This window comes from Choloepus didactylus, chromosome 10 (assembly GCF_015220235.1).
Source record: "Choloepus didactylus isolate mChoDid1 chromosome 10, mChoDid1.pri, whole genome shotgun sequence".
Lineage (NCBI taxonomy): Eukaryota > Metazoa > Chordata > Mammalia > Pilosa > Megalonychidae > Choloepus > Choloepus didactylus.
In genome coordinates, this window is record NC_051316.1 from 101,670,791 (window position 1) to 101,695,344 (window position 24,554).

The following is a 24,554-nucleotide window of genomic DNA, read 5'->3' on the forward strand; positions in this document are numbered from 1 at the left end:
AATTTGACAATTGTACTATGCTTATGTATGATGATAACACAGGGGAAGCTATTAATTGATATATGGAAACTCTCTATACTATTTTTGCAACTTTCCAGCAAGTCTAATATTATTTCAAAATAAAAGTTTAAAAAAGAAGAAATCCAACAGGCAAAAAAGTTGGAGACTGAGTTTGAAATCTCCAAATGCTGAATAAGAGAAATGCAAATTAAAAGTACACTGGGACCTCATTTTATAAACTAGAAGACTGACAAACACCCAAAAGTCTGGCAACACTCTACTGCTGAGGCTGTAGGGGAAAAGATACTCTCATACATTGCTGGCAGAAATACAAAATACTGCATTCTCTATCAAGGGAAATTAGGCACTATCTATCAGAAATGACAGTTACATTTACTCTTTGACACAGCAGTCTCACTTCTGGGAACTTACTCTACAGATAGATCTGTACACAAACTAAATGACGTTTGTTTAAGGTTACTAATCACAGGAATGCTTCCAAAAGCAAAAGACGGGAATTAACCCAAGTATGCAACAACAGAGAATTTGTTAAATAAACTGTAGCATAGCCACACAATGGAATATCGTGCAGTTGTAAAACAAGAATGAGGCGAAAGCTCTCTATGGACTGACATAGACTGATCTCCAGGAAGTATTAAGTGAAAAAAGCCAGAAACAGGACAACGTACATAGCATGCTCATTTATGTACATAGAATGCCATTTGTATATGAAAGGGAGGGAAGTAGGAATATAGTCCAATTCGTTTATATTTGCATGAAGAATTACTGGAAGAATATACAAGAAATTATGGAAAGTGGTTATCCTTAGAGGGATGGGAGTTGGGGAATGGGGTGAAAAGGGACAGAGGTGGGAACAATATTTTTCAATGAATACCTTTTTATTATGTTTTTAATTTTTGAACCACATGAATGTACTATCTGTTTTAAAAGAATTAAAAATAAAATTTTTAAATTAAACATATCTGGGGGGTTAGACACCAAAATGTGCACAGTACTTAGCTCAGCATGGGATTGTGGGAGGGATTTGTCTGCCTGTTTGTGTCCCCCTGTTCACATTTCCTACAGTGGACACGTAGTACCTTTATAAGAGGAAGTTTAAAAGTTGCTTTAAGAAACAAGCAGTGTTGCCCTGTGGATGAGGCCTTTTCAGAGGAGTGTGGTGTCTCACCTGAGGCCCAACCCTCAGACTTCCCTCAGGCCTGCTCGCCCCCACCGCCCCGTACCACGCTCAAGGCCCAGTTAGTGTCCTCCACACCTACCCACACCTGATGGCCCCAGGCCCTCACCAGTTGTAGATGATCTGTCCCTGGCGGCCACCATGGCGGTAGTTGTACAGAATGATGTAGCTGTCTCCGCCATAGAACTGCCCATATGTGGCAGGGTCCACAGGCACTTTGTTGGCACCTTCAATTCTCCAGATCTGCCAGAGCAAAGCTGGTGTCAGACACCCGTGCAGCACCCCCAGCCCCCAGCTCAGGCCAGCAGAGAAACTGCCGCACGATGGATCACGACAGACAACAGGTCAAGCTTCTTATACACGCCATCACTCGGGCTCAGGCTGAAGTTAAATAATTTGCCCAAATCACAGAAGCACTAAGTGACAGGGCTGGGATTAAACCCATGTCTCCAGATCCTTCTACCACCCCTCTGCCCCGCCCGACACATCCCTCTCTACGGGAATAACACCAGGGCTGGCTGGTACATGCATAACGTGCTCAGAACATGCTCTTAATGAGTACACAGTGGGGGCTACAGGCCCGGAGTCTGAGTTAGCCAGACCTGGATACACAGCATGCTCCATACCCTCAAAGTCTGTGTGACCTAGGACATTTTGCTTAACCTTGCCAAGCCTCAGTCTCCTCATCCAAAAACCTTAAAGGGTTGTTGGGAGACTCAAATAAGATCATTCATGAAAGTGTTTAGCACAGCACCTGGCACAGAGCAGTACTAAACAGTATCGCTGCTGTTATTATTAACCTGACCGCCCTCTGTATCATTATGAACTTGCATGGTTATCACAGGTCACTTCCAGAGGCACCAGGTAACCTTGGAATGACCCCAGCTGGTGGGTCCTATTGCAGAGCTCCGGTGACACCAATTTTTCCAGGTGGGCATGAGGCCCCACAGCGCCACCTGATGGTGCTGTGGAGACAAGAGTCCTAAACTCTCCAGGACCTTGAAAATGGTTGAGGAGGATGGGTGATGCGATTAAACCCCGTCATCAGGAACAAAGGGAGGCTCAAGGAAGTTAAGTAACTTGCAGAAGCTCATGCAGCCTCGCCACCAGGGGCCTTTCCATGCTGCCCCACCCTGAACACTTTAATTGCACCCCTCCCACCAAAGTAATTAATTATCAAAACCAATAATTCATTAAAATGAACATGGTTGCTATTTCTACCATAAGGAATGGAATCAGTATTTGTCTGCAGTGGATTCTACCTCATAAATATCTCTGAACCCTGCTCCCCACTTTTCCCTCACCACCTTGACCATCTTAGTCTCAATATCACATGCCTTTTCTCCCTTCAACTATTGCAATGACCTCCTCCTGGGGTCTCTTATCTGTATTTCCCTGTGTCTGACCCATTTGCACAGCAAGTCTTTAAAGCGCAGAATTGAGCCTGTCACATTTCTGTTTTAAATGAAAAAGAGAAAACCCTCACCAGCACCCACTGGTTACAGCAGCCACTGGTTACCCGCCCCCAGATACAGCATTCAAGGCCTTTCCCTGAGGATGCAGTCAGCACCAGCTTCATGAAATAGCTCCCCCCTCCCCAAACATCCTCAGAAAAACTTGTCATGTTCTGAGGCCCCTCTCAAGGGTCCCTGTCTCTGTGACGGCTGCTCTAACCACCCTGCCCCCAGGGCTGGATTCATCACTGCTGTCCCTGTGTTCCCCAAATTCCTGATGCTCGCCTCCAATCTTCCATGGATTGCACGGGGTCCAAACAATCTACTACAGCTGAGGTCATCTCCCCTTCCAAACCAGACCCTCCTTGGGACAGGGCGGGATCTGAGGCATTAGGCACATAGTAGGTGCTCAGGACATGCTGGTTGTAAAAATTAAGTAAAATAAAAGTCTCATCTACCAAAACTGTGATCAAAATCTCACAGAAACACATCCTCAAGGAAGCAGGAGGCTGGGCATGGGCCAGAGGTACCTGCCAATGGAGTGAGGGAGGGGCCTGGAGGACACCAGCCCCAGCCAACAACTGGTACCTGTTTCTGGCCTGTGCCATCGTCATCCATGCCGTGCTGGGCGGCCATGGCGGTGGAGGTGTGCAGGGTGGCAGCGTCGAAGGGCACCCGCTCCACGTTAGCAATGTGGCTGGAGAGATAGGCAAGGCCAGGGCCGTCCGTCTGGTCTGGGTCCCGCCAGTTCTTGAAAAACTGCTTGAATAGCGGGGTTTCACCGCCCTGGGGGAGGACTGAGACCTGGGGAGGAGAGGGGGAAGAGCAGGATGTGGCAGGGCCTCAGGGGTCCTCAGGGGAGACTCAGGTACCCAGGCCACACTGGGGCTGGGACACCCAGCCCAGCCCAGCCCCACCGAAACTAGACTCGTCCCTCACTGTCCTCCCGGGCCTCCAACACTCACCTGGGTCTGCTTGGGGTAGCCCATCTTGGAGATGAAATCGGAGGCTGTTTTGAGGGCAGCCTTCCTCTCCTCCGTGTTAGCCTGCTTGCCTGTGTGCACCAGAGAGAAGGCAATGGAAGGTCAGGAACCTGGAATTAAACCTACATCCCAATATCCAATGGTCCAGGGACTTCTGCTCTCTCAGACCCTAGACTTCCACACTAGGGAAAGGACAGCAAAGCCTTCTGTCCTACCCTTCCTGGACTAGATAACCAAGGTCAGAGACCCCTACAGTTCCTGGGGTGCAGCCGGGGGGGGGGGGGGGGTCCTGGTCGATAGCAGCAACCACAACAAGCTGTTAGCTGCATCCGTTTATGAACATGTGTTTTGTGCTCAGATGATAAACAGTAGATCATTTAATCCACAGAACAACCTTGTGTCATAAAGAACATTATTATATTGCCCCCATTTTAAAATAAGGAAACTACAGTCTTAGAGAGGGTAAGGGACTTGACCAAGACCACTCAGCAAGTAGAAAAGCTGTGACGGAAACTGCCCCATCAAGTCCCATGTCTATGCACTGCATACTAAGGCCTCCCTCCTTCCCCCTGGGCCCCTCTGCCCACAGTTAGGGGGGCACCTTCCCACTGCAGTCAGAAGTTCATGCCAACCCTGAGAGCCTCCCAGTGCCAGGTGGGCTCCCAGTCAGCTGGCACAGGGCCCGTGGGGCCCAGGTAACAGTAACAGCTTTGTGCTCACTCACTCTCTCCTTCTCTGCTCACCCACCACCTCCCTCCCTTCTGTCCCCTTCACCAGGACTGGTTGTAGAGCACCAGGGGAGGAAGGCCTCTCAGAAATATCTGGGCCAGCATTTTCCAAGGGCACCCACAACCAGTCCCTCAAGACATGCCACTGAGTTCCATGGGGCTCTAGCACAGTGTTTCCCAAACAGCAACCAGCCCTACAAACACTAGCAAATTAAAAGCTCTGAAAAGTCCTGCAACAAACCTGTTAACAATATTTAACCCAATGTCGCCCATGAACTTATTGACCACACATCATTTTTTTTTTTTTTTACATATACCATTTTTTAAAATCTCAGAGAACTGGTTTTTGTTACAGCACACTTCACTTGAGAAACAGCAGTTTTAACCCACATAGAGAATCTGAAGCCCAGAGAAGATAAGTAAATTGCCCAAGATCACACAGTGAGTCTGTTGCAAGGCCAGACTCCTGATTTCCATTCAGGACTCTTCCAACTGTACCAGGGAAGCTCGGACACACACTCCACCCTCCCTTGTGCGCTGAGTCCTCAAAAGGCTGCCGGAGTTCCCACCCAAGGTCCTGAAGGCTGGTTGGGAACCCCTTCTCCTGTACTCAGTACCTTTCCAGACAAAGATTTTCCCATCAGTGCCATGGTCCAGAATGAAGCAGTCCTCTGACCTCAGGGCCCCCTGGGCAAACGGGTTCTCATCAGCCACGAGGGAGACTGACATGGTGCCCCCGTCGTTGGAGACCTGAAGGGACGAAGGACCAAGAGCTCAGCCTGTGAGTGTCTGCAGCCAGAAAGGGGCCACCCTCAGCCTGCAGCGTCCATCCACAAGACTTCTCTCATCTCGGCCTGCCCAGTGGGCATCCCCAAGCCAAAGACACCATGGAGGAACACCTGGACTTTTGCCCCCAAGCTCTGCAGCACTTTTAGGCTTTTTCTCTTCTGCTAGGTCAGAACCATATACATCTGCTGACCTACACCCGGGTGTCTGTGTAGCATGTGGAGGTTGGAAACGGCATATTGAAAGGGAAAGGGAGATTAAATGCAAGATCACAAGGGACACAGAAGAATTGCATGGTTTACTGAAAAGACATTCAACCTCAACAGTAAAAAAGAAAATAAAAATAACATTAAAAAGTGCGACTGCAACGAAAAATTGGGGACATCTGAATGAGGTCTGTAGTTTAGTTAACAGTATTGAACCAATGTTAATTTCTCAGTTTTGCGAAATGTTAAGATGCCAAGGAGAAGCTGGGAGAAGGGTGTATGGGAACTCTCTGTACTATCTTTGTAACTTGTCTGTAAACCGAAAGTCATTCCAAAATAAAAAGTTTATTAAAAAACCCGGTGGGAAAAATGAACCCTAGTGTAAGCTATGGACTACAGTGACTAGAATAATTATAATAATATTCTTTCAACAATTGTAACAAAGGTACCCCCACCAATGCAAAGTGCTAATAACAGGGTTGTGGGGGTATATGGGGACTCTCTTTTATTTTCTGCATAATCTTCTGTAAACCTACAACCTCTCAAATAAAGCAAATAAATAAATAAATGTGGGGAAAAAAAGAGTATCATACTTGCCAAAATTCAAAAGACTGGCAATACCAGTGTTGACAAGGCTTTGGATAAGCAGGTATTTTCATACACCTGTTTGGCAACAGGTATCAGAACTATCAGAGCACTTACTAAATGCCAGGCACTGTTCTAAGCAATTTACATTGCTTATATAATTTACGTTATTACATAACTCATTTAATCCCTGCAATGACCCTATGTGAGTTCTATCAACCCCCCATAAGAAAACCAAGGCACAGGGAGGTTGAGCAGTTTGCACTGCTGGAAAGTACCAGAGCTGGGATTCTAACCCAGGCAAGCTGACTCTAGAACCAGTATTTTCAATCACTGGCTCATTATTCAGCTTGTGACCCAGCAATTTCATGTCCAGGAACTTGCCCTAATGCCACACTTATTAGCACATGTGCTAATAGACTGTTTGCAATCAGAAAGGGGAAAACAATTCCTCAACTAAACATCTGCTTAAATTCTACACGTTCATAAAGTAGAATACTATATGGCTGTTAAAAAGGATCATGTAGATCTCTATGATGGAACGATATTCCTGACCACGTTGAGTGGGAAAAAGAAGCCCACAGACAGCAGCATGGATGGTGCTGGATCTATTTATATAAAACAGAGATGGGAACGTGCATACCTTACACAGAAAGATGCCTGGCCATACTTTCATCAAAATGGTAACCATGTAACCATGGTAACCCACGAGAAAGAGAAGGGAGGGAAGGAAAGGCTGTTTTTCAATGTATAGTTAGTATTGTTATTTTTGTACTTAAAACACATTTAATTTTATACCGATTATCTTAAACTAAAGAAATTTTGACTTTTATTTTCTTTTTATATGACTGAGTACTGCTCACTACTGTTTTTTACAATAAACATATATTACCTTATAATCAGAAAAAAATCAATAATGTGGTTTTTGTCTGGAGGCGATGAGAATCTGCACCCCATTCTGTTATTGCTGGGGAACAATACAAGAGTAATGGGCTAGTCTGGGCTTTCTCTAGAGCTCAGCCAAGAGAATCCCTAGCTTGAGATAAGCCTCAAATCCCTGCATTCATTTAAAAAATCATAGGGAATAAATTCTAAAGTCATTAACTGTAACCTGCCCCCAAACATACACCCATTCTTGTAGAATTTCCCCAAGTATTTCCCAAAGCCATTTTCCTATCAGTTATCTTTTGGGACTCCCAGAAATCCTGCCAAGTTGACCCTACTGCCCTTCTCCCCACTTTACAGACTAGAAAGCTGAGACCCAGAGAGGGGACATATGAACATTACATAGGTGTTTCTGGAGTTGGCTGCGTTTCCTGATTCTCGTGCAGGAAGGCAAAGGAAGGAAGTGAATGTCTACTGCAGACGTGCTCCAAAGGGCATGCTTTGCTTAAGGGCCCACAGCAGTGGAGCTTACTCCCCAGCCTGACCCCGTGCCTCACAGAGCATCAGAGGCTCACCTTATAGAGCTTGGCCAGCTTGCGGTTGGCCGCGTCCTCCTTGAGTGTGTCCTCAGTCCCTGCGGGCAGAGCCGGCTTGGGACCCAGCACCTGCAGGAGACAGAGTGATGGAGAGAGGGGTGGCAGGAGCTCCTGGCAGTCTTCTCCCTCAGGCAGGGCCTATGCTCCCGAAAGAGCTCCTCAGGCTGGCAGGGTACCCAAGGGCATCCAGGGTGGCCCTCCACACAGAGAAGTCTCCCCTCCAGGGACACCTGCATCTGCTCACAGACCCCTACTATGCACAGGTCCTCCACACCTGCCTGTCAGGAGACCTTCCCATTCTCTCTCCCCATCTCAGTAGCTCCGAGAGGACACACCTATTCCTCTGTCCCCAGGAAAGCCCTTCAGAAATTTTCTCTATTTGTCATTTCCTCCTAGCCTTCTAATAATGATACCTACAGCTACTGAATATATTTCACATACCCTTAAATGATCCCATTTAATTCTCACACCTATTTTATAGGAGGGGAACCAAAGCCCAGAGAGATAAAGTAACTAGCACCCAAGATCACACAGCTATTAGGTGGTTAAGCCAGAATTTGAACCCAGATCCCAGTAACTTCAGAGCCTATTTTCACCCCTTCACTTTGGGCTGCCTTCAGCCTCAACAGCCCCAGCTATGCCCCCTACCAAGCCATGATTGGTGTCCTAAAAACAGGAACTGGGAGCCACAAACAAGGAAGGGCCAAGTAGCATGGAACAGAGCTCATGCTCTCCTCCCTTTCCTACTACACTTAGCCTCTACTGATGTGTCCTCAAAGATCAGTGGCTGGTAGTCTCATCATGAACTTGACTATATGGGCCACAAACTACAAGGAATTGTCAAAAGAGGAAAGAGGCGATTAGGTCCCAGTTGTCTCTTTCTGTCCTGCCTCTAGCACCAGCTTACCCTCAGAGATGCTGGGAGATCCTCCTCAGCTCCTTCCAAGGACCTGGCCTCCCAGCTGAAGGGTATGGCTCACAATCCCAGCATGCACCAGGACCAGGGACTCCAGCCCCACCTCTCAGGGGAGTCTGGGATTGCCCAGGAAGCTGCTCTTCCCCACTTCCTAAAGAATTCCCACTTAATGGAAAAACACGCTGCCTTAAAGTAGAAGGAGAGACTTATTTTTTCTTCAAAACTGCGTACTGAAGGGAAGAAAGCCCTGAGCATCCTGTCCCCCTGCCCAGCCCCACCCTGCACCCCTGGTATGTGGCCGTAGGTACCTGGAGCATTGCCTCGGGCTCAGCGCCCTCCTCAGACACGTGCACTTGAGCCCGGCCACTCCGTTCATTGTCCCGGATGCCCTTGGACACCTGTGTGGCCTTCAGTCTCTCATATCGGTTGCTCTTGGAGCCACACCACTGGTAGATGTCCTATAAGACACAGACTCCACATGAGGCAACTTGGCAAGGAAGGAAGGAAGGCTGTGAGGATGGGGTGTGCATGAGCGCACCTTGTTCTGTGTTTGCCCAGGTGAGGGCTGGCACAGGGTGCACACATGCATGTCCAAGTACAATGGGTGTGATCCATGTACACCAGGGTATATGAGTGCATGTTTTTCGCAGGTACAAATATATGTAGAATGTGTATTAAAATGTTTGTCTGCTGGTGGGAGTGCACATTGGTACAACCACTTTGGAAAACTGTTTGGTCATAGCTGCTAAACCTCAATATGCTTCAATATGCTATACCCAATGACCCAGCAATTCCACTTCCAGAAATATACTCAACAGAAACACATTCATATGGCCATGAAAGACCATTGAAAGCAGTACTACTTATAATAGCCCCCAACTAGAAACTATGTCATGTGCCCATCAACAACTGAAAGGACAAATAAATTGTCCTCACACCTGAAGCTTATGCAGCAATGAGAATGAACAATCTACAACTAAATACAACAATATGAATGAATCTCACAAATGTAATATTGAGCAAAAGCCAGACATAAAAGACTATGGTTGCATAAGAGTATATAAGGTTCAGAAACAGGCAGAACGAATTCATGCTGTTAAGAAGCTTCAGGATAGTGGCTACCCTTGAGGATGAAGGGACTAGAAAAGAGTAGACGTGGCATTCTGGTGTGCTGGAGATGTTCTGTTTCTTGATCCAAGTGCTGGTTACATAGGTGTGTTCATTTCGTGAAGTCCATCAAGCTGAAACTTAAGATTACACTTAGGATTCATGCACTTTTCTGCATGCCTATTATACTTTAAAAAAAAAAAAGTGAATGCTTAGGTTTGCATGGACATTTTACTATGTGTATATATGCACAGGAGGCTTGGGAATTTCTGGCCATCTGTAGCAGGTATGAGTTCACATGGGTTTGTTAGATGAACATCTGCAAAGCAACACACATCTGTAGATGAGCCTGGGTAAGTGCATCCCACACACATTTTCATATACAAGTGCACACATATGACTACATGTTATACATACAAATGCGTGGGCCCCAGAACACATCTGAGTCTACAAGTATTATAGTGCATATGCCCATGCATTGTGGAAAAGAGCCTCTAGTTTGTGCATATGCCTATCACATATTTACAGTTGTGTGAGTTTATGTAAAAAGGTACACAAGATGTGCATATGCTGTGTATTTGAGGTCTATGCCCAAGTGTATGATGGGCTTGAGTTGACATGTGTGAGAGTCTATGCATACTGGACTTGCCTGTACATGAGTCTTTGCAGGTGTGTCTGACTCATATGCAGAGCACATGTGTACACGGGGGTCTGCTACTCTGTGGCTTGCCCTGCCCAGGTCTTTGTGTGCGTGCATGTGGATGTAGCTACCTCCCCAGAGTCAGTGTCTTCTGGGAAAGGACTCACATTGCCCAGGTCTAGGATGAAGCAATCGCCATTGTTGAAGCTCTCCCAGGACACAGGCACTTCGGTGGCGCGGACCACACGCCGCCCTTTGACCTGGAACAGTCTCTGCACCACCACTTCATTGGGTACCACATGTTTGAATCCCGATGCCACGCCTCCTTTCTGCAGGGTCGAAGAGACAGCGTCAGTCCAAGGGACAGGGTTCAGGAAAGCAGGTACAGGGGGAATGAATAGGATATGTTGAAGGGAATCCTGCCCTGTGGACCAGTGGACTTCCAGCAGTGCAGTGATTCTCAGTTAACATAGGACCTTCACACCCATTATCTTCTTTAAGTAACCTGGAATATTCTTAGCCCCATTTCAGAGAAGGAAACTAAGGTTCAGGAAGGGAATAAAATTTGCCCAGGGTCACACAGCTAGGGAGTAGCAGAGCTATAGATCTCCCACCCCCTGCACCTCACTGCCAAGCCTTTGACTTTCACACTCCACTTACAAAGAGTCCCCGGCCAGTTTCCTGGGTCAAAGGGCTGCAAACAGTCCTTTCCCAAAACCAGCATTTTCCAAGAGATATTCTGTGAAATCCTAGACCCTTCAAGATATTCTCCAAGGAAAGGGTTCCATGATCAAATAAAATATAGGGAATGCCTCTTCACCTGGCTGATACACAATGCACATGAGCATAATAAAGGAAGTCCTATGGCAAATAAACCTGGTTGCCTTTTGTTTTACACAACATTTCTCTACCTTACTGAATCAAGAACCGCTTCTCCCCATCACACCCAGCCTGAAGCTCAAGCGTTCTGCAGAACCCACTTTGAGAAGGGCTAATCTCTAAATCTTTTTCATCCATCAAGACTCTAGTCCTCCTTTAGGAAATCTCCTTGGACTGCGCCAGTCCTTAACATCCCTGTCTCTCCTCCTGCAGCACCACAGCAAATCCCACCTGGCTGTGCCCTCAGAGGCAGTTGTAGGTAAGGGACAGTGCTCTGATCTTGAGCTCATAAGTCCTTACCCTGCCACTATAAGGCTGGGTGGCTTTGAGTAAATCTCTTCCCTTCTCTGAGCCTCAGGCCTCCCATTTGGAAAATGGAAACATAGCCCTCTGCTCTGCCACCCTCTGCAATCACCCAGAGAAGAGGCCTTCAGGAGGGATTCCCTGCAGCAGTCAAAACCACCCTTGGCTCAGCAGAAAGCCAAGTCAGGTCAGTTTACTTCCTGGAGTCAGTAAGCAGCCTCTAGCCCCAGGTGTGCACCAATCTCAAGACCCCAGGGTTGTCAAATCAGAGCTCAGAAGGTCCTTATGGAGCATCTCATTTTACCCATAGAAAATCTGAAGCCCAGAAAAGTGAAGTGATTTACTCAGGGGCACTCAGCAAGCGTATGGTAAAGCTAAGGCTTGAAACTGAAACTTTGCCCCCTGCTCCTAATCCAGTGCTCATCTCCTTGCTCCATGTATCATGGGGATAGAGGCAGAATGGTTTCCTCTAAGGCCAGAAAGGCAGCCACCCAATCCAAGCCTCTCTCTGCCCACCTCACTTTACAGAGGGAAACTAAGTAAGACTCTAGCCACACATTTGAGGGCAAGGAGGAAAAGGGAGAGGGCTTAAATTATGTGCCAAGGACTGTGCTGGGTGTTTTGCATGTATCACCTATGATCTTACAGATGACAAAAGCAAAGCCCAGAAGTGCAGTGACTTGCCCAAGAATTTACAGCTGGTAAATGGCAAAGCTGAGATTCAAACCCAGGTACGTCTGAATCTATAAGGCCCTTGTTCTTCCCCTGACATCAGAATCTCTTAAAGCAATCACCTCAGGTGACTAGGGTCATCCTGGACAGGAAACAGGCACAAGTCACTGTTCAGAGCAAAGCAGAAAGCATATTTTTTCCTATTGCTAGTAGTTGGAGCACCCCCTGGCAGCTGCTCATGGTAGCAGTATGAGACCTTTGAAGAAAGTCCCCTTCAACTCAGCAGCCCAGTCAAAATGTTCAAAGAGCAAGGATAGGATCATGGTTTTCACTCTCAGCTTTGCTGCCCACAACTGAGTGACAAGACAATGACTTTTCCCTTGGTCAGGGGAGGAGTGAGGCCGGGTCTGGGTTGAGGGACAGGTCGGAGGGCAGGCAGCCCAGGGGCTGGATGGCACTGCTACCTGGGATCTAAGACAGAGCAGAATGCAAAAGACAGAAGTCGGGGTGGCGGAGGGGAGGTACAGAGAGATGGAAGGAAAGAATTAAAATGCCAGATTCTGGGAGCAGTATAACCAAGCCACTCTGCTGTCAAGCAGGTGGGGAAGAAAATGCAACAACCTGTATTAAGGTAGTATGAATTCAGTGGCTGACACTTACCGAGCTGTGCCAAGGGCTGGGTCACCTGGCTTACATACGTACAGGCCTCACATCAAGCCCACAAGGTAGGAACTCACTTCACAGGCAAGGAAATTGAGGTCCAAAGAAATTAAGAAGCATGCCCAGGGTCACAGCTAGCTGGTAGCAGTGCTGGGTTTTACTGCCAGGTTCACCATTACAGGTCCCCACCCATACACTTTGCCCAGTCTGCCAGTCCAGGATCCGGGGATATCCCCGACCTGGGAACTTCATTCATCTAGAGGTGAAAAGACAGTGGGTTTGCAAACCTTTTCCAAAAGGTCCTGGAAGGATACACTGACTGTTTCTACTGATCCCTCAGAGACAAGGAAATAGGAAGGTAGGGGGAAAGAAAGACCATTAACTTTTTTTATATACAACTCAAAAACATTTTACTTGTTCAAGCATGCATTTTATTTTTATTAAAAAGTAGAAAAAAATTTAAAAGGAAATGAAATTATGTACAAATCTCATTTATAAAATATTCTATGAATTTATAAAAGAAAAGTATTCTTGATTTCTAATGATTGTGACCATAAGTTTCCTGATTGATTAACTACTCTAATATTATTGATTTAGGAAATTTGACTTTGGAAGGTTAGTTAACAGAAAATAAAATCAAGCTTTTGGAAAACATTAGGGGATCTACAAAGGCAGGGGGCAGGAAGTTTTTGAAATTTTTACTATAACCTTTAGGATTGATTGATTGTTACTCTCTGGTATAATCATTAAGTAAGCAGAGACTGGCATCAAATTAGTTGAACAAAATTCAACAGGATAAATTGTTTAAAATGCCACTTTCCAAATTAAAGTGATGATACACATGCACATATGTTGAAAGAGAAAAAAAAATTGTAAACTATATTGTAGGAAGTAGTTACTGCTATCTCCAAGGATGGAATTATGGGGGAACTTTTACTTTCTAAAATCTCTCTTTCCATAATGTTTAACATTTTTACAATAAGCTTGTTTCATTCTCATAATCAAAAGTAGAAAAAAAAGCAATAAAGATTTATATGAAAAAGAATGTCAAACTGTTTATTAAAAAAAAAAAAAGACATATTGAGAAGGCAGTTTCCTCCACCCTCTAAACTCAGGGATTTGTATCTGAGAAATGGGAGGGCGGGAGGAAAAGGGTCAAGTGAATGTGTGGTTTTTCTATCTGGTTCCTCAGTCCAGGGCCCCCTAGACTCTGTCCAGCCCAGATTTCATTTGAACAAAGGGTTTCGAATAACGCCAGCCCCAGGGGGCCTCCAGGATTCATCTGAGAGTTGAGGGGAAGGAGGAGGGAGAAGTGGAGAACAGAACTGTGTTTCAAGGGATTCTGAATCATCCCACAGTTACATTTGGGGATCTAGGGGTTCCAGAACAAGCCAGGCCAGACTCCACAGTCCCTCCTTGCCCCTCCCCACACTCAGGAGGAAACAATTGGCTCAGTGCAGGAGGCTTTCACAGAAACAAGTCTTGCATAAACAGCCCTGCTCCTTGGGGATCTATAATTGATGATGGCCCCAGGCCAAGAACCTTGGGCTGGGCTTGCCAAGTGCGGGGGCAGCTGGAGGACTCGGACTCACAGAAGGTGGAAAACAGGACCCGTCTCAGACCTCACATTTCCACCAGGAGCCAGTCAGTGCTTTTCAGAACTGAATCCCCAAGTCTAAGCCAGGGGCTGGTACGCACCCGCTAGGGGACTCCTCAGAGTACAGTCCAGGAACACCCTGAAAACACCTGGGGCAGTGAAGGGTTGCTAACATGCAGATTCCTAGGCACCACCAGAGCTAAGATTAAAGTCCAGGGCCTCCTGAGATGTCTGCTCTGAACCCAGGCACTTCACATACTGGCTTCAGAGTCCGCAGACTAGCTGTGTGACCTGGGGCAAGTTGTTTAACTTCTCTGTGCCTCAGTTGTCTAATTTTTAGATGGTGCGACTACTACTAACTACCTCATAGGATGAAATGCGTTAAAGGAGCAAAGTGCTCAGAAAAGTCCCTGACTCACAGTGACCAACAGTTAAGTGTTTGTTAAACGATAAGCATCATTTACTAATTGTGTGACCTTAGGCAAATTAGTTCACCCCTCCAAGTCTCCAGCTTCCTCATCCATGAAATGGGAATATTACCATCCACCTAAAGCTGTGGTGACGAGTAAATGGCATCATGTAGTAACACCCTGATATACTGTAGCAATTCTTATTATCCATATTTAGCCCTAAAAATCCAGGGAAACTGACCTGTTCTGCAACTTTCTTTTGCACATGATGAAATTGTCCTTTCTGTGTATATGAGAATTTTCATACCTGTGACCACTTTAGATTGTCAGGCTATCCCTTAAGAAACAGGTGACTGAGGCAAGACAAATAGGCAAACTCCTCCTCAATGGTCTAGTCCCTGAATCCCTCGCAGAGCTAACCACTGCCTGTGCTTCCACCTTTTCCCCCAACTGGGCCCAGTGGATTGTGACTCTTTGTCCCCCCGACTCCTCAGGGACAAGGGCCCACCTTCTTTGTTGGGACATCCCAGTGTCTAGCCATCTGGTCTTGAATACTGGTCCTACCATTTACTGGCTATCTGAAGTTTCTGAGCCGCCAGGTTCCCGATCTGTACAATAAAGCTCTAATTACTTTCTCTCCCGGGACTGTTGTGGGGCTTACATGGGATCGTGTACATACCTGGTACAGTGCCTGCTGCGTGTCAGCAATAAGAGGCGGGCACTGTGGTTACAGAGGCTTGATGAGTGGTTGTTGAATGAATGACTAATGGGGAATATGTGCATGCATATCCCAGAAGGACTTGCCTAAAGCCTCACAGCAGTTACTAGGGGTTATTGGGACCTGAACCCCAACATATCTGACTCCTGGTCAAATGCTCTTTCCACTTCTTGCTTCAAAAGTTGCAAAAAGACCTGGTTTTCTCCAGTCCAGGGGCCTGGCTCCCAACCTTTTCATCTCTCCTTTTTCAAGGGAGAGCTGGACAGTTCAGCAAAAGGAGCTCCGGGCATGTGTGGACTGGTGTACAGGGGCTGGGCAGGTTCCAGGGACTCTGGCCAGGCTGGGCTGAGGCCCCGTTCCCAGGCCACACCCTGTCATTTGCTATCTCAGTTTCACTGGCACTTTCCCATTATCTCAAGTCCCGTGCCTTACTCCCCATTGACACAGGGAACCCTGAGACCCAGAGAGAGACAATGACTTCCCTACAGTCACACAGTACATCTGAGGCACAGATAGGGCTTAAACCCTCTCCTAGACCCTCCTAGAGGGCTTAAACCCTCTCCTATGACAGGCACATTGGCGTAGTGAGAAGAATGTTAAGCCAGGAGATCTGGGTTCTGGCCCCAGTTCTGACACCAACTCGCTGCATGATCCTAAGTCAGTTCTTAACCTCTCTGAGCCTCAATTTCCCCCCAGTAAAGTGAGAGATTTGGACTCCAACGTGGAGGCCATCTTATTACAAACGCTTGTGATCTTCTCCCACCTTGACGAGAAAGAACCCCAGCCTTGCAAAACAGCAGCATTCCTCTAGCCCCTCCAAGGAGCCAAGGCATTTCCCAGATACCCTTCACCAAATCCTCTCCCCAGCCCTGTAAGACAGGCACAACTGGCTTGCCAGAGGTCACACAGTGTGTCAGGAACTCAGCCTTTCCGGGCTCCCAGCCTGCTTGGCTTTGCTCAGCCCCACCTCACTGGGCACCCAGGGGAAAGAGCTCTGTGTTAACCCCAGACTCTTAAGAACTCAAGTTCAAGGGGATTCTAATAAACAGAAGACACATGTGGCCAAGGGTGTCCTTTCAAAGATCCAACACCGGACCGTCTGTTCGCAGGGCCCAAAGAACTAAGGATTATGGAAGCAGAACTGGACTCAAGGCCCCCGGGCCTGCAAGAAAGGCTGGGTTTTCACTCACAGCCCTGGGGCTAGGAACCCAACTCTATGAAGTTATGGGAATTTTCTTCTCCCCATTTTAAGATAAGGAACCAGAGGTTCAGAGAGGAAGTGTAATTTGTCCAAGGTCACACAGCTAACAGGGCCAGGATCCAAACCCAGGACAGGCCAACTCCAGAGCCTGCAGTCTGACCCATCTGCACACACGATCTCACAAAGCCCAAAGACAAGCAGACATGAGTGAGCCCTACCATCGGTGCATCTGCCCCTGCAACATGCAAGGCGGGACCCAACCCACCTTGTACTTGAGGCCAGACTTGAAGTAACCGAGGAAGGTGGCCGACTCGAAGCCCTGGACCTCGCGGTGCTGCACGGCCCGGCCGTTCAGGTAGTCATCCAGCTGCACAGTGAAGATGGCGGCTGCCCCACTCTCATCCTGACTGCACTCATTGCCTAGGAGATGTCAGAGCAGTATGAGCCTGGCTTCCCATAAGTGATCCCAGCCCCCAGGGAGGAGGGTGGGAGTCCAGAACCCTAGCACTGTGCTGGCCTGGCTGGGGAGGCTGGGCAAGCCCCTGTCTTCTGTGAGCCTCAGTCAATACATATACATGGTAGGGAAGGTCTCAAAGTGTCTTTCCAGCTCTGAGGCTTTCCCTACGCTCAACTCTCTTACCAGACTGTCCATGCTCTAGGGCATGAAGTTAGAACTGGATGCATCAACTCATTTCACAGATTAGCAAACTGAAGCTCTATGTGGGGGCAGACCTTGCAGAGTCACCCAGCAGAGCAGCAGCAAGGACTCCAGGCTCCAAATTCTGCAGGACTCTGGGCCAGGGAAGCTGTAGAAGGTCCCAGGGTCTTGGAATCACCAACAGTTCTGAGTGCCAGAGTAGCTCATTTAACCCTTACAACACTCCTACTACGTAGGTGCAGTGCTATCATCATGCCCACTTAAGAGACATTGATCGAGTGGCTTACCAAAGGGCAGACAGTGGTAAGGGACAGAGCTGGGCTTTTGAGCTCAGGCAGGCTGGCTCTAGAGGCTGTGTGTGCAACCCCAGGGTCTGGCACATACTTGGTGTTCAGTAATCAGTTAGCTTCCTGGGGTACTTCCCAGGGACCATACCTCAAGGTCTGTGCTTTACAGGGTAGGGGGGATGGGGCAGGAGCTAGCAACAGGGGCAGGCCTCACCCAGCCAGTAGTGGAGGTCATACTGCAGATTCCCATTCCTCAGCTGCACCGTCTTCAGGATGACATAGGCATCGCCTGTGAAGAAGTCTCCATAAAGGTTGGGTGGCACAGGCACCAGGTCGAACTTCTCCACTCGCCAGATCTGCAAGCCAGGCTCCTTGCCTGCCTTAAGGAACTCGGGGTGTTCTACCACCATGCTGCTAGGCTGGAGAAGAGACAGGGCAGAGCCTGAGCAGGAGGCAGGAGCCTCGGCCAGGACAGATAGCGCTCGGCAGACCCCGGGGCACGAGGGAGGGTGGTTTCCAGCACGAAGAGCTTCTCACTTGAGCCTCTGTCTCTCCCCATTCCAGAGGCAAGTCAAACCTTTCTAAATCCACCTGTCTCAATGAGTTAGCAAGCAGGGCAGGGTGTGTGCTCCACACCCTGTGCTTTGCCCAGCAACTGTCTTGCCTACTCAGCTCCTGGTCTTTTTCCCTGTGATGGGGGGACAGAGGACTCCCCCTTTCCCCCTTCCCTTCTTATTGCCAGTTGGATGTGCGAACTGAGGGACAGATAGATGAAGTGACTCTGCCAGGGACCCCCAGTTCGGAGATGGCATAGCAGAAATTGCCCCAGGCTCCAAGAGCATGGGCTCTGGGACCATGGGGAGACCCGTCTGATGGCAACTGTAAATCGGGAGCCCCCAGGGGTTCTGTCTGCTCCTCTCCAGTATCATCAGTGGCTCTTAAAACTGGAGGGGGCCCTAGCAGAGCTCACAATCCAATCCCACCCCGGCAGGTGGGGAAATTGAGGTCCAATGAGCGTTGAGGACTGGCCCAAGGTCACACAACCTGTTTGCTTTTGCTTTGGATGGGGGAGGACTTCCCATGTCCCATCCATCCCCCCATCACATCCCCAAGATAGGCCTAGATAGCTGAGCCCAAGTGGCCTCCTGTGCTGTCTGCCTCCTCCCTCCTGCCCCCCAACACCCCACCCCCCAATTCCATTTCTTGGAAAAGGCGGAGAGGACGCAGCGGGGTCTGCAGGAGCCTGTTGGAGAGGAGGTTGTAAAGGGTCAGGGGGAAAAGGCTGTCAGACATGCACTGGGCAAGGGTGGGGGGTGGGGCACAGGAAGGTTATGCTGCAGCGGATGCCGTCAGTCAGCAGGCACAGGTCACCTCAGACCAGAGAGAGCTGGTGGGCGTTACAATCGGTTGAGAGAAGCCAGAGAAACCAGACCAGACCAGGAAAAGGAGGACTCCCAAAAGAAAACAGGACAGAAGAGGAGAAACCAGACAGGGAAGACGAGAAATCAGAGAGGGGGCAGAATAAATAATAGAATGATAATAGGCAGACAGAGGTGATGCAGTAGAGGAAGAGAAAGGGAATACTGGAGACGGAGAAGGGGAATACTGGAGACGGAGAGAGAAATCCGATGAGAAGGAGGCCTCTGAGGTGGAAGAAAAAATCAGAGGAGAGAAGGAGGAAAATCAGAAAAAAAGGAGAAATGATGCAGGCGGGAGGAGAAATTAGACAAGGACGCCAAGAAATCAGGCAGCAAAAGACAAAAGAAATCAGAATGGACGAGGGAAACGAAATCCGGCCAAAATGAGTTAGCCTCCGGGCGGGAAACAGCCAGGGTCCCCGACGCTCCCACCCCCGTCCGCAGCGGAAGCAGCAGGAGATACTTACAAAGCAACAAAACAGTTTTTCCATTCTAGACCTGAATTACTCCCCTTTTCCTAGCGCTGTATCTGCAAGAACTTACAACAGAGAGTTACTCCGGGAGCCCCCGAGCCCCCCGGGCACTCACCCGCGCCTCGGGCACCCGCCCCTGGGGCGCCCGCGCTCGGGCCGCCCCCCGCGACGCGGTGGCCCCGCGGGCTGGCGGCGACAGTGCGCACAGCGCCAGGACCAGCGCGCAGAACAGCGCCGGCGCGGAGCAGTGCGGGGCCATCGCGGCGGTGGCGGCAGAGCACCGAGTCGGCAGCCGCGGCCTCGGGGTCACCAGCCTTAAGTAGCCGCCCGCCCATCCTCCGCAAGCCGGGGACCGCCCCGCAGGGAGGTGCGGGGCAGGGCTAGGCTCCCTGGAGCCCGGGAGGGGCGGGGATCCGAATCTGACCCGTATCTCAGAGACATCGGGGTTCCCACCCGGACAGAGCCAGCTGGGCGCCACCGCCCTGCACATGGGCCGACACGGGGTCTGGCATACAGTGGGTGCTAACTCAATGCTCGCTGAACCCGCGCGCGCAAGAAGGCAAGGGAACCCAGCAACCTCCCTCCCCTCTCCACGAAAGAAAATGGCATGAACTAACATGTATGGAAAGCTTTCCACCGACGCATCATAATCCCCTTAACAGAGGGGTCACTATGGGCAGCCCCATTTTACAGCGGAGGAAAGGCATCAAGGAGGCTGAGGAATTTGCAGCAACTGGTAAATAGTACAGCCAGGATTTGAACCCAGGCACCGTGTCTGGGCAGCATGCACTGCCACCAGCTAGGATGAAACGAGTGAAAAAAGCAAGACTCAGAGACCGGGAGCTGAAATTTCTGCTCCTGGGATTGCTGATTCTTTCTACCTTACTGAAAACCACCTTTCTTTCCTTCTTTTTAAAAAAAGTTTTATTTTTATCAAAACTTAAAGTCACAAATTTGTACAAAGTTGTCCCTCTCAATCCCATTTACCTCTCAACAGAGGCAACCACTTCTACCTCCTTTAGCTGATGATTCAGTATTTACATCTCTAAATAAGCTAGGTGATTCAGTATTTACCTTTACATCTCTAAATAATAAGCACTCACCTAGACAGCTTCCCACCTCCACCAAGCCCCCACCCCTCCCTCTCCCCACTCTGCCACCCAACATCCGACAGCTGAATTCTCTCTGCATCTTAGATTCTCCCCCCTCCCCCAGCAGCCTGGGGAACTGGGGAGTCAGAGACCTGGGTATGATCCTCACCTCCACCTCTCTTTAGCTGCGTGTGCCTAAAGTATTTCCTCTTCCTATGCCTCAGTCTCCTCATCTACAAAATGGGTATAGACATTGCTAAGGATTAAATGAGTCTGTGTGTGTCAAAATGGCCTGGCCTGCACCTAGATACATGGGAATTCCTCTCCCATTCCCCACAAGCTTCTAACTCATCCCAACGACTTGGCGAGTCTAGCTTCTATCTAATCAGGCTGAAATTTGTTCCCCATCCCCCACAACATCCTCTCACTTAAGGGGAAATGTGGGTCAGATAAAGGGCTAAAGAGTTACAGACAGAGAAGACAATTCAGACTACAGGGATTACAAGAAGGCTTCATGGAGAAAAGGACTTTTGACCTGGACACTGAAGAACAGGAAGGATTCTAACATGGAGATTGAGACGATAAGGCATTCCAGGGAGGGACCAGCATGGGCAGAGAGCACATAAATGCAGGCCACAGTCAGTGAATAACAAGTGGTCCAGTCTGAAACAGGGGGAGCAAGAGAAGATGCGGCTGGAAGGGGGGCAGGGGTCACAGGTCCCTTACTGCCAAACTGAAGCATCTGAACTTTAGCCTGGTGACGGTGGGGGAGCCACAGAGGGATGCCGGAATTCTCCAGGCTCAGCATCCTGGTATGTCCAGCCTGGACCTGCAGAGGCTGCAGTGGGCCAGCTCTGGCCTAAATTCAGAGAGCTCCTCTCTACCCCCAGCCATTTGGAGGATTATAAAAATCCCACAGCTCTCATATGCTCTTGGTGGAAGCATAAACTGCATAACAATTTGACTCTGCCCATCCAAATGTAAAACACACAATGCAATAACAGTTCGACTTCCTACAGAATGACTTACTGACAAAACGATATATAAACAAGGATGCTCACTGAAGCATTGTTTGAAGAAAACTGGAAAGGACCCAAGTGTCCTGGTTAAATACATTGCAGGGCTGCCATACAATGGACCACTATGCCACTGTGAAGAAAGAATGAGCTAGATCTGATTGTGCCTGGCACATAGTAGGCACTCAACAAACAAGATCTGTAAGTGCAAAACATAAATTGTACAATAATGTGTATGGCATGACCCACTCCTCTTTTTTATAAAAGTCAAGGAGGGTCAACACCAAACTGTTAAGGCAGTTTGCTTGAAAGTGATGAAGGGGGAGAATTTCACCCTTTAAACATTGCTGTGTTGCCTGGGGTGGGGGTAAGCAGTGAGGGGAATTTGGGGGATGATGAAAATGTTTTACCACTGGATTATGGTGATAACTGCACAACTGATTAAATTTACTAAAAATCATACAACTATATGCTTACAATGGGCAAAATTTTATGGAATATAAATTATACCTCAATTTTTTACACCTGTTAAAAAATTGCTGCAGTAAGTATGTATCCAATGTGGGCTTTTTGAAATAAAAATACACTAATATGGAAACAATAGATTTGAAAAATATACTTAAAGTGACGCCTGCTCATGAGACCATCTTAAAAATCCAAGCAAGTCAGAAGAAATTTCCTTGTCATCCCAATCCACAGAGTGAAACTGAGTCAGCAGCTGGCCCAGTTGAGCAGCCCCTTCTTGGGCAGCGTGGTCCCAACCTGCCAGTCGCTGATTAACGGAGGACTGCTATGGCTTGGCCTTGGCCCCAGGGTCACTGACCCCCACCCAGGGTCACCAACCCCCAGGTTAATGATCACAAAGGCCCCTGCAGCTTGGCCTGCACAGAGCTCTGGAGCCCGGGCCCTTAGCACCGCAGACCAAGTGAACAGGTCCTGGGCCCTGCCCTCTGGGAGCCCACAAGCTGGAAACCCTTGCTTACAGGGAAGCAGTATTTGGAAGCTTTGGTGGGGGAAACATGGTCTTACTTTGCTTCCTGCCTGGAAGAGGGGGGTGAGAGGATCAGGGTACAAGAGAAAGGCCCCTAGGTGGAAAGGAAGGGACCCTAGTACAAGGCCTGACTCTGCCACCCACTGCCTATGTGGCTTTGGGTGAGTCACCATCCTTCTCTGGGCCTCCGTGTCTCCACATACAACAGACTGTGTGGGCCCACAGAATGCTGCGACTCTGTAGGTGTCATTCCTAGCCCCAATTCTCTGGATATTAGCTGTGCAACCATAGCCAGTAACTACATGTCTCTGAGCCTCAGGGTTCTCATCTGTAAAAGGGGGTGCGAGACCAAGTCACCTCAACAGGTCCTTCCAAACCAGACAGTCCAGGGCCCCAGACCTGCTGAAAGAGGCACAGGTCGCAACAAGCCACCTCACCTCTGGGCCTAGCCATCTCTGGGAGAAAGAGGGAAGAAAGGAGAGGGGGATCCAATACTGAGGTCAGTGCCTCTCATATTCTCCTCACAGCATCCAGGCATTCAAGTTCCCATTTGACAGACAGGAAAACTGAGGCTCAGGATCACTCAGCTGGAAAGAGGCATTGCTGAGATTCAAGCACAAGTCTGACTGGTTCCAAAGCCCAGGGTCTGACTGGGAAGATCATGAGGGAATAGGAGGGAGCAGGTACTCCTGGCACCATCCAGCCTGGGCAGAGAGCAGCAGTGCCATTTCCAGGTAAAGGGTTGCAACTGCTAAACCAGTCAAGCCCAAGCAAAGCCTGGTGGCCAGAAGCCTCTTGGGAGCCATCCCTACCACATCTCCCAGGCCACAGAGCAGGAGGCTGCACCAGGAAAGCCCTCTAGCCCTCTGCACACCCCACGGAGTACCTGATATATACGGATGTCCTAGGAAGATCCCCAGGCTTTGGCCCCTGAGTAGAGGATGACCAGACTCCGACACTCTGCATCACTCCTGGGCACTCGGGTCTGCAGTGGTTTCTTTGACTTGGAAAGCAGCCCAGCTCTGCCACCAGCTCTCTATGTGAGCATCTCCTAGTCCCTGTCCATCTCTGGACCTCAGAGAGCCCCTTGATCTCTGATCTTCGGTGTGCCCATGCCCTGCCCAGCACTGTGCACACAGCAGGCAGCTAATCAGTGTCCACTGCAGGATGGAGCTGTGTAACTCACAACCTCCGGCAGGCCCCTCCCTCCTTGTCATTGGACCCAGGACCCCCACCTTCAGCTCCAGGTCCTGTGCTCCCTCTGCGACCCCCGGCTGTTTCCTGTCTCTCTGGGCCTCCCAGGGAAGCTACCAGAAACCAGAGGAGGCGGCCTCACCTTTCTGCCCCTGGCCACAGTGTACAAAAGGCCTTGGCTGGGCCTGGAAGACACCACCCTGTTCTTTCCTCTTCACTCCAAACACTGTTGTTCTTGATTTCCCAGGCAGTCGGCCACTCATGGGAAGCCCTCTCTCAGAGCTTGTTTGTTTTCTGGCTCCCAGCTGTTCACTGGGCCCTCCTGGGAGCACCCACCCCTCTGGCCCAGGATTTTGCTAATTGGAACAATGGTCAGTAAACAGAGAAGCCAGTTACGAAACCCAGTGAAACTGGACGGGGCCTCGGCAAGGTCTGGGGAGTCCTGTGGACTTGAAAGAAATGTGTATTTTAGAATCTGGCAGACTCAGCTCCTGTGATCAGGGCCGCAGTTTCCTCATCTGTGAAGTGGAGAGAAGAATGGTACCCAGCTCATGGAGAAGTGAGGAGACCCAAGGCCTGTTGTAGTAGGAATGCCCTCAAAGTGAACACCCTTCTTCCAAAACAAAATCTGGTTTCTCTGGAGCAGATGCCTTCATTCAGCATGTATGTGCCAAGTGACAGCAGTGCAGTGGTACAGGAGAAAGATTCATTGGGAGATTCTTGCAGGTCAGGGCTGTGTGACCTAGAGCAAGTTACTCTCCCTCTCTGAGCCTCAGGTTACATAATGGTAAATAAGGATTGTGGCACCTAGTTGCAGGATGGTTGGGAGAACAGGAACTAATATGTGTGGCAGCAATGTTCATTTGTCCAGCCCTTCTTTTATAGACGATGACACTAAGAAC

The 24,554-nt window shown here is 49.0% G+C and overlaps 1 protein-coding gene across 3 annotated transcripts in view; it reads right to left on the reverse strand.

Moving 5' to 3' along the window:
- The window catches only part of GSN (gelsolin), a 60,685-nt gene that overhangs the window by 10,595 nt on the left and 25,536 nt on the right, over positions 1–24,554 (reverse strand). Inside the window, exons 3-12 of one of the 3 annotated variants that reach the window (XM_037851113.1) lie at positions 19,355–19,425; positions 17,684–17,888; positions 16,790–16,944; positions 10,252–10,413; positions 8,646–8,795; positions 7,401–7,490; positions 4,981–5,113; positions 3,618–3,706; positions 3,241–3,456; positions 1,308–1,441 (exon numbers count right to left, since the gene is read on the reverse strand). In XM_037851113.1, the coding sequence (XP_037707041.1) occupies positions 1,308–1,441; positions 3,241–3,456; positions 3,618–3,706; positions 4,981–5,113; positions 7,401–7,490; positions 8,646–8,795; positions 10,252–10,413; positions 16,790–16,944; positions 17,684–17,888; positions 19,355–19,378 (1,358 nt within the window). In that variant the 5' untranslated portion in view covers positions 19,379–19,425. Of the gene's footprint in view, positions 1–1,307; positions 1,442–3,240; positions 3,457–3,617; positions 3,707–4,980; positions 5,114–7,400; positions 7,491–8,645; positions 8,796–10,251; positions 10,414–16,789; positions 16,945–17,683; positions 17,889–19,354; positions 19,426–19,475; positions 19,635–24,554 lie in introns of those variants that run through there. The other 2 variants (XM_037851112.1, XM_037851114.1) reach the window with 2 other exon arrangements.